General features: G+C 43.7%; 1 protein-coding gene across 1 annotated transcript; it reads right to left on the reverse strand.

The window, feature by feature from the left end:
- Nucleotides 1–1,350: 1,350 nt before the first annotated feature.
- Nucleotides 1,351–4,332, reverse strand: cd248a (CD248 molecule, endosialin a). Its single transcript, XM_031727192.2, has one exon. It carries the CDS (start codon nt 4,130–4,132, stop codon nt 1,955–1,957), a length of 2,178 nt encoding a protein of 725 aa, XP_031583052.1. The 5' UTR covers nt 4,133–4,332; the 3' UTR covers nt 1,351–1,954.
- Between the last annotated feature and the right edge of the window lie 5,806 nt (nt 4,333–10,138).

Consider the following 10,138-nt stretch of genomic DNA (forward strand, 5'->3'; position numbering starts at 1 on the left):
TCCAATAACCTTTCAAACTCAACACTTGTCATGATCTTTAACTTACAAATTCTTAATACAACCTGTTCCAACTCCTCTCTTCTGGTACAGAGCACTGTACACCAACATAAGCAGACATCTACAGTTTCTTTCCACAGGCTGTCACGCTGATGAACACTGCATTTAAAAACACCACACCTGCTGCTGTATCACTGCATACTGTACATATTATTTTTATTCTATTGTACATCTTTCTCTCTTGTTCTTAACTATGAATATATATGCATTCATAGTTAATCCTCGTGTATATAGTAGGTAAGAGCCCAATTCCTTGTATGTGTACACGTACTTGGTCAGTAAAGTTGATTCTGTCTTTGAGTCTGACAAGTGAACATCAGATAACATCAAATCAGATTTCTTTGAGCTTTGACAAAAAAGATACTTGTTGTTCCTAGAGTATTTAAAAGTAGAATGGGAGGCAGAGCCTTCAGTTTTCAGGCCCCTCTTCTGTGGAACCAGCTTCCAGTTTGGATTCAGGAGACAGACACTATCTCTACTTTTAAGATTAGGCTTCAAACTTTCCTTTTTGCTAAAGCATATAGTTAGGGCTGGACCAGGTGACCCTGAATCCTCCCTTAGTTATGCTGCAATAGACGTAGGCTGCTGGGGGATTCCCATGATGCACTGGGTGTTTCTTCTTCACTCACTATGTGTTAATAGACCTCTCTGCACTGAATAACCTTGTTATTAATCTCTGTCTCTCTTCCACAGCATGTCTTTATCCTGTCTTCCTTCTCTCACCCCAACCGGTCGCAGCAGATGGCCCCGCCCCTCCCTGAGCCTGGTTCTGTTGGAGGTTTCTTCCCGTTAAAAGGGAGTTTTTCCTTCCCACTGTCGCCAAAGTGCTTGCTCATAGGGGGTCATATGATTGTTGGGTTTTCTCTGTATGTATTATTGTAGGGTCTACCTTACAATATAAAGCATCTTGAGGCGACTGTTGTTGTGATTTGGTGCTCTATAAATAAAAATGAATGAATGAATGAACAGATTTATCTATAAAAATTATACCACATTTTATTAGTTTCATTTGATTACTATTATTATCTTTATTAGTATTTTTAGTGCTCTATACAATCTTCTTTCCTCCCGTGTTAATAGTCAGTTTTGAATGCAGGATACAAATCCCTTGAAATCTCATTGTCATTTGGGAATTTAAAAATGGGAAGCTCCATCGGCAGCTACGCTGAAAGCAGTTTGTACACAGCTGGATTTCATCCAAGGTGGCCATAAAAGATTTTTTTAGTGCATTCAGGAACTGCTGGCCATTTCACAAACGAGGTCAGTGTCACAAAACAGCTGCTACAGCCAGTCTCTGTGTAACGATCACAGGGTTTATGGAGTGTGACATTATTTCAAAGAACTATTACAAGCATTATATTTTTAAAATGGTAACAAGAAACAAACATGAACAGAGGGTTTTGTTCTATCGCAGCTCCACAATTCTGCTCCAACACAGCGAACTTATGTTTAGCATTTTTCTGTTTCTATATGTTTCCTTCTGGACATTTATGTAAAGTTTCCCTTCATTCATTGCTGACTGAGGCAACCACACATATAAAACACAGGTAACAGTAATTTCTGTCAAATTCCATTACAAAACAAACACCTCGGTTAACTTTATAAGCAGGAATTACTTCATCTGGGACATGCTGAAACGAATAAACATGTCAATAATCAGGACGGTGTGTGTGTGTGTGTGTGTGTGTGTGTGTGTGTGTGTGTGTGTGTATTCTGTACCACATAGAAAACATATTCACAAAAACACTTTCTCTGTACTTTCCCTCCTGTCATTATGAGTTTAGATTCAAGAGTTATTTAAATGTGTCCCATAGTCCAGAGTCAGAGGGACCAGATGCATTCATCACCACTCTTTCCCTCTGAAACAGAGTTTGTTTATGTAAATGTCTTCACAGTTTTAAACACAGCTCTGCACCCCTGCTGAGGGGTCAGGAGCTCCCTGTTTATCATGAGACCCCGAGATCCAGTGGTAGCAGTCAGCGGCATTCTTATCGTGTGCTGTAACTCTATAGCGGTTGCAGTAGACAAAACCGAGTGCCACCATTACCACAATGAAGATGCAGATGGGTATGAAGAGTCCCACCATGAGCCAAGTGCTCCCCTTTGTCTCCGAAGGGCTGTCATCACCTTCCTTGTCCTCAGTTGGGGGCGGCTGGGAAGAAGCCAGCCCGGTGGGAAAGGCCAGGTTTTGACTGGGGGTAAATTCCACAAAGTTCATTTCCTCTTTGCTTAACTCCGCCTCTGTGAAGTGAAAGTTTTCCCTGAGGAGATTCCTCTGTGTTTCTCCTTCTGGCTCTTTGTGGTAACTGGACTCTTTAGGCATGTCTGTGACAGAACTCTGTGGAATCTTGCTTGAAGTAACGAGATCCGCCCCCCAGTTCCAAGCTCCTTCTGAGATTGTTGAGGTGGGGTATAAGGGAAGAGCTGTAGTAGCTTCACCCTCACCTTCTTTGTACAGGTCTGGGGTAGCGCTGGAGCTAAGGAGATGAGGAGTATTGTAGGCAGTTGGTGACAAAACCTTCAGCTCAGACTGAGATCTCTGACCACCGTTGGACCAGTCAGCTCGTTCTACAGCTTCTTCTTCATCTTTATCAGTTCCCTGTGTCAGGGGGTCCAGCACTGAATCAGAGAACAGTTTCTCCAGTGGGGGACTGGTGGCCCAAATTACATCAGAAACTGTGGTGGACTCTGTCAGCCAGTCCAGAGATTCCTCCTCCTGTGTAGGCCAGTCAGTGTGGCGCTGCTCTGGGTTCCAGTCATAGTCCCACAGAGGTCCAGCCTGACCTGTGACCCAAAGAAAAGGAGGAGTGACAGCATATTGGTCATCTCCTTTCTCTCTCTTCTCACATGAATAGTTATCAGACATGAGTTCAAAGCCTTCACTACAATAGCACTCAAAACCACCTTCATAATTCACACACATCTGCTCGCATGTTCCAGGAATCTCACACTCATTGATATCCTGGCATCGGCTGGGATCCTCAGGTACTAAGGAATAGCCCAGATGGCAGTGGCAGATATGAGAGCCTGGGGTGTTCTCACAAGCATGTTCACATGAGTCATTTATACACTCGTCAATATCCTCACACTCACCCTCATCATTTCTATCATAGCCCTCGTGACACTGACATTCAAATGTCCCCGGGGCGTTCACACAGATCTGCTTGCAAGGACTTCCGAGGCACTCGTCCACATCGAGGCAAGTGCGTTCATCTGGTGCAAGCGTGTATCCATCAGCACATTCACAGTAGAAATGACCATAATCTGGCATGCAGAAATGCTCACATCCACCATTATCCTGGCCACATAGGTTGTGTGATATAGAGAAATGAGAACAAAGAGGAGATTCTTTGGTCCATCCCACTGAGCCATCTTCCCTCGTCATACATGAAACCGTCTTTTCTTCTTTGGTGCCTGAAGGACAGCGTACGGTAGCAACAGATCCAACGGGTACATGAGTCAGCAGTGGGCTTAGAAGGTTAAACGGTGTGGTGTAGATAACAGTGCCTTCTACCTCACTCCACAGGGGAGGGCACATACCTGCGTAGGCATAATGGCACAGATACCCATCTGCAGAGACTGCACAAGGACTGTCTATCCATTTAAAATTATTATCCTGGTCTTCAGTGCTGTAGCCCATAAATATACAGCGAGGCACTGAACACAAGTCAGGGGAGTCCGGGTTCTGCCAGTCGGTATACTCTGTGTCCTGGTCACCGGTAGTCCAAGAGAAACCTCGCAGCGGGTGCGAGGTAGTGCACTGGCGAGGCTGGCGCAGAAGGCCAATCCATACTTGGACAGTGGTGCGTGAGTGGCGCAGATCCACAGTGGAAAAGAGAGTGGCAATAGCGGTTGCATCCACCTTCCGCTTGATGGTGGCCAGGTTGCCACCTTTTTGTTTGCAGGCCTTCCATGATTGCAAAAAGGTTTTGCGGTGAAAATAGACCACAAAGCAGCCATCTGTGTTACATAGTGCATCTCTTTGTCTCAGGTTCTGGGCCAGGACTGAAGAACATCCAAAAAGCAAAGCCAGCAGGGAGGTTAAGAGAAAAGCACTGCTCATCAGGGAGCCCATTCTTTATTTTAAACTGGCTTTATATGTCCTCTCTCTGCTTGCCTCTCACCCTGATTCTCTTTACACTTTTATCATCTGCCTTTAAAAGATTCTTCTTAATGTGATGTTTTAGTCTTGGTCCTCCCTGAATTTTAACTTCTTTTCCTCTGTGGTCTTCACTCTATACTGCTGAAACAGATCAGCACTGGAGTGTTTGCAGACTGTCTCAAGACTTCAGGAAGCAGAGAGGGAGGAGAGAAAAGGAAATAGGAGTAAGAAGGAGGGAGTTATAGCAACAAGCAGGACGAGGAGAAGGGGAAAGAGGGAGGGAGTTAAAGGGAGATTAATATGTTTTTGAAAGGGGTGGGGTGAGAGGGGACCCTGTGAATGTGTATGTCAGAGTTGGGGGAGGAATAGCAAACTGATTTCTTTTTCAGAGTATGTCATATGGTTTTCATGAGCTCCATCTGTGGACATAGTTGGTACTCTGCCATTTGGACAAGCAGAGAGATATGTATGCGCTCATACATCCAAACACACGTTCACAGAGATAAAACTGTGACACTTATCTCAAATGAAGAGTGAATGATGGCTTGAACAAATATTCTTTCTAGAAATCCATCAAATATATTCTGTCTTCTCTTCTATATATTCCACTTTCTGAAACCTTTCTTTCAATATGATTTTGATAACACATTAACATGTATGCCACTTATGGCTTCCATTAGGCCTTTTGCCTTCGACATGTTTAGTGTTTATGATTGCCTTTTGGCACTTCTCTTTGCTTTTCAGGAGTTCAGCTCCACAATACCAATGCTTTTATTCATGTATTTTAATGCACATGAGTTTATTGATAATTAAATAATTCTCATTTATTTATTCTTAATTATAATTTGGCAATTCTGACATCATGCAATTCAATTCTGTTTTATTTATACAGCGCTAAATTACAACAACAGTCGCCTCAAGGTGCTTTATATTGTAAGGACTCTACAATAATACATACAGAGAAAAACCAACAATCATATGACCCCCTATGAGCAAGCACTTTGGCGACAGAGGGAAGGAAAAACTCCCTTTTAACAGGAAGAAACCTCCAGCAGAACCAGGCTCAGGGAGGGGCGGGGCCATCTGCTGTGATTGGTTGCGGTGAGAGAAGGAAGACAGGATAAAGACATGCTGTGGAAGAGAGACACTTGTGCTTCTAAACAGGATCTTTTAGATGGAGCAGGGCTCTGGTTGTGTGTGTCTGGGAGAGAGGGTTAGGAAGTGGAGAATGGCTGGCGGTTCGCTACTGGAGTCCTGTGAGTCTGAAATAAATCGAGTTGCCAACTTCAGAGTTTATAACGTGTTGGATGCACCTCTAAAGACAGAGATGTGAGGAGGGAATATTAATGAACCTGAAGCTGCAGTAGCCACAATTTCCTTTTTTCTGTACTATACAAAAGAGCAAATAAGGAGATAATACATTTGGATATTGGAAACTGCTTACTTGATGTAAACAGATGTGATGTGATTTAAATTAGTTTTTCCAGCTGTCTTCTATTTTATTATCCAAAATTCAGAGACGTAGTGGTCACGAGACAGATGAAACAAAAAAAGCAGCAGAGGTCTAAGGGATCCTAACTTTTTCTCCACTGTGTGAGTCAAGCTCCAAAACCACTAAGCAACTATTGGCCATAATTAAAAATTACTCTGTATTACCATTAGAAGGTATATACATCTATTTTGGCTAAATTACAAGTAAAGAATACATCTTTTAGCTAAAATCCAAACTATCAACTTGAGGTTGGTATCTCGTCTAAAGATATTTGGCATAAATACTCCAGTGCTACTGTGGGACAAGAATGAAAAAAGTAAATAAAAAACAAAATCAGAACATAAAGAGTAGTCTGCAAAGACAAAGGAACTGTAGACAGAACAAGCTGGTTGACCTGTCTCCTGCATCAGAGCTTCCTTCCTTTCTGCACTAATCCTGCTGCATTAACTAGTTACCTACATGAAGACTGCCATAAGTTAGACTTATCTGATTGTTTTGTTTCGCTTAATGCACCTTATAATCCGGAAAATATGATCATTCTACCGTCCTTTAGCATATCCAGAAGTCCAACTTTTTGTGCGATGGTTAGCATCTTCCTCTGCCTTCTGGGAGCTACCGCAGGTGCCTTTGTGGTGCAAAACGTTTCATAGACATTGTTGTTTGTTGGGGAGAAAACTTACAAACATACAGTACAGACCTTCAGAGTCACACTGCTAGGATCGAAGATTTATGTCAATTTGACAAGCTGAACGCATTCTGTACTGTACAGGAGACACGGCACGAGATTGATTGACAATGGACTACAGCCAATCAGGATGTAGAACACAATGCGCTGTAAAAAAAAAAAAAAAGCATGCAAAATTACACAAAAAAATTTGTGAAACAGCGACGCCGTGAAAGGTGAACCATGTTATAGCGAGGGACCACTGTATTCTTAAAGTCCGGTGCTCTCAGTGTATCAAAATGTGTTCAAGTAAGACAACAGAGATGTGGACTAACAGGACTGTTTGTAGCTGTGCGCTTTACTCTATACAGACTAGGAAACCTTCTCTAATGGTGCTTCTTCACTCTGCAGAATCTCTCCTTCCTGTTTCAACACAAGATTTTCAGGATTTATGTGACTAAAGAATTGAAAGGTGCGGTGCAGTGTAAAGACTTCTCTAACTGATCTTGATTTTTATAAATGAACTCTGTAAATAACTTTTTAGGAGATGAAACAAGCTACCAAAAATGACCTTTTTTGTGAAATTGGATGTAATTATAATTAAAATGTCTTTGTACTGTTTGTTTAACCTGTTGCCATGTCATGTTGTTGCTATGGAAATAACTGTGTCCGTGATGCCACAAAGTTCTTTAATTTAAGAAACACAACAGAAAACTGTCCTTGTCCCTCCCACTGGTAGGACAGCCCTTTTGCTGCTGGCAGAGGCTGTCCAGCAATAGCTGGAAGGGCTACAATTGCATTTCCCGCCCCCAGCCCCATCCCAGGTTTTCTGTTGTCAACAGAACCTGAAAACCAAACCATGTCTGGTTTTAGACTGCTGCATCCAAACATAAGCAACAACACAGATTTCAATCCAGTAAAATAGCTTCACGTCAGGTCTGACCACTGAACAAAGTCCTCTGGTTCAGTTCGCCTTCAGTCCAAGACAGAAGATGGTTTGTAATACACAGCTGATACTTACTGAAAAGAGAAATGTCATTTTTTCCCTTCACTGCCTTGGACCACCCTGCCTCTCCCAGTGTCTGGGAGGGTAGACCACTCACAGCTTGTCTTTCTCTGGCCAGCGTTGCCAGAGAGTCAAGAGTCTGTTTACCCTATTACAAGCCAACCCCTGAAGGTTCCTGACTTCCACCAGGGCCTGGGCCAGCTTCAGGACATTTTGATAGCCTGACTAACCATCAGGACCCTGGACCTCATCCTGAGAGCACTCTTTGGCACAGATGTGGATACTGGATTGTGCTTTCTTTGTGATATTTTATGTTTAAGTCATGTTTGCCTATTTTTTTTGTTTGGTTTTTGCTTGTTTAGGGGCAGACAGTCTGTAAAGGGGACGGGATTTTCAGGGGATAACAGGAGGAGAGAAGCAGCAGAGAGTCGTGCAAGACTGCAGCTGGCTAGTTACGGGTTTTATATCAGCTGCAGACACCAGATCCTGTAAGCTGGGTTTGAAGAGGGTACCACCATCGATTCTGTTCAATGATAAGCCGTGGTCTCCCTGAGCTGTCCCTGGCAAACAGCACAAGCACTTGCAAAGATGGCGCTGGACAGATGGTACAATGTGCTCACCTTCTTTGGCAGGGAACAAAGGTGGCTGGTAACTAAGGGAGGCCTCGAAGGGAGGTGATCTGTTGCTGAAGAGGTGAGGCTGTTGCGGGTGTACTTTATCCAGCGGGGCTGCTCACTCCAGATTGCCTGGGTTGGTGGATGCGACACAACGAAGAGCAGCCTCCTGCTCCTGATGAGCCCGCTCTGTCTGATAATTTGTTCACAGGTGAAAACGAGTGACCTTAGCACCCAAAGTGGGACAGAACTTCTTCCACACCTGAGAGGTGAATTGTGGACCTCGATCGGGGGTTCCATGGAGATGGAAGACGTGCGTAGTCAGCACCTGGGTGGTTTATAGAGCTGTGGAAAGCTTGGGCAATGCTACTAGGTGAGCAGCCTTCGAAAAATGCTCAATTATGGTTACCTACCGAGGGGGGTGGGCCGGTGATGAAATCGCAGTCGATTTCATCATCAGGGCCGACCCAGTGTAGGCAGGAGCCGGGGCAGTCCATTGGCTGGTTAGGCGACTTATTCTGTGCACAAGTGGTGCAGACACGTACTCGTGGACAACCTTAGCTAGTGTCTCAGTCGGCTCTGAGATTTCCCTGTTCAATGATGTAGCCCAAAAATGACACTGTTTTGAGGTGGAATTCATACTTCTCCCCTTTGACAAATAACCAGTTTTCAAGGAGGCGCTGCAAGACGTCTGGCGTGGTTTTCATGTTCAGCTACTGAAATTGAGAAGATGAGAATGTCGTCTAGGTACACGAAGACAAAGTGGTTAATGAAGTCCTGGAGAATGTATTGACGAGCACTTGAAAAACGGATGGAGCATTGGTAAGTCCAAAGGGCATGACTAGATAATCAAAATGGCAAAGGTGGATGTTGAAAGCAGTCTCACACTCGCCCCCTCCCTTATCCTCACCAGATGGTATGTATTGCACAGGTCCAGTTTACATAAGATCATGGCTCCCTGGGGTAACTCAAAAGCAGAGGTTAGTGAGGGCAAAGCATACGTGTTAAGTCAATGCATGGCCTGAAAATCGTGTCCTTTTTTCCCACCAAGAAAAACTCTGCTCCCAGGGAAGAGGAGAACAGCCAAATTATCTCTTTTAAAGAAAAGAGAGGGTTTATTTAGAACACTAGGTGATATATATATAAAAGGTAGAAGGGGACGGGGCTCCAGGGAAAAAGGGTAGGTCATGAACACTCTTCTTCAGCCACACACTGCAATCTGCTGGTCACTCACAAACTCACTCACGCTCACTTCCAGGGAAGAACAGGGATGGGTCCAGCAGGCCTATTCACAGAGAGAAACACAGGTTAGACTGAAGGCGACTCTGATGGAAGAAAATAGTTTAATTAGCATCGGGGCTACACTGACACGAGTAGTACCACGAACCAGCATCGTGAAGCACCGATCTGTCACCTTAAGAAAATGGCAGGAGTGCGGAGATAATGAACAGCAGGTGAGGAACCCATATTGAACCCACAATAAGTTCCGCCCAGACAGAGAAGGGTGGGCGGAGCAAGAGAGAACAACAACAAAAACAACAGTCCAGGGGCCTGTTCTTCGTACCTCGCTTACTACATCCAAGATCAAATGACACATCCAAGATCAAATCATCGCGCTAACTTTGAGCTCGCTAATCCGGTTCTCCGAACACACCTGTTGTTGACGATTAGTATAGCTGGATGAAGTAATGTGAGATCACTGGGTGGCTTAAAAGGGGCTACGCATCGATAGTAGAAACATTGATCGGCAACCCTGTGATTGGTCGGTGAAGATGTCGAAGGAGCGCGCTCAGTATTTGACGGCAGCAGACCAAGAACTCTTGATTGAGGGATATCAGGAGTTTCAGAGTTTAATTAAAACGCAGGGGAACACTGCAAAGGCTGCAAAAGCAAGGAGAGAGGGCTGGCAGAAAGTTGCTGACAAATTAAGCCCGTAAGTGATCCATGATATTACATTATATCATGTGATATTATATTATACCACATTATATTATATTACATCATATCCTCTTTCACATTAGAGCCACAACAGGACCCACTAGAACATGGGAACAAGTAAAAGTGAAATATAGGAATATTCTACAGAATGGTAATATTTATCACTTATATTGCTTTTAGTCTCTTGAAAAGAGACCCTGAAATAATCTGTTTGTTTGTTTATAACAGCAACCAAGAAAAGGGCAGAGCACATAAAGACAGGTGG

The sequence above is a fragment of the Oreochromis aureus genome, linkage group 3, assembly GCF_013358895.1.
Source record: "Oreochromis aureus strain Israel breed Guangdong linkage group 3, ZZ_aureus, whole genome shotgun sequence".
NCBI classification, from domain to species: Eukaryota; Metazoa; Chordata; class Actinopteri; order Cichliformes; family Cichlidae; genus Oreochromis; species Oreochromis aureus.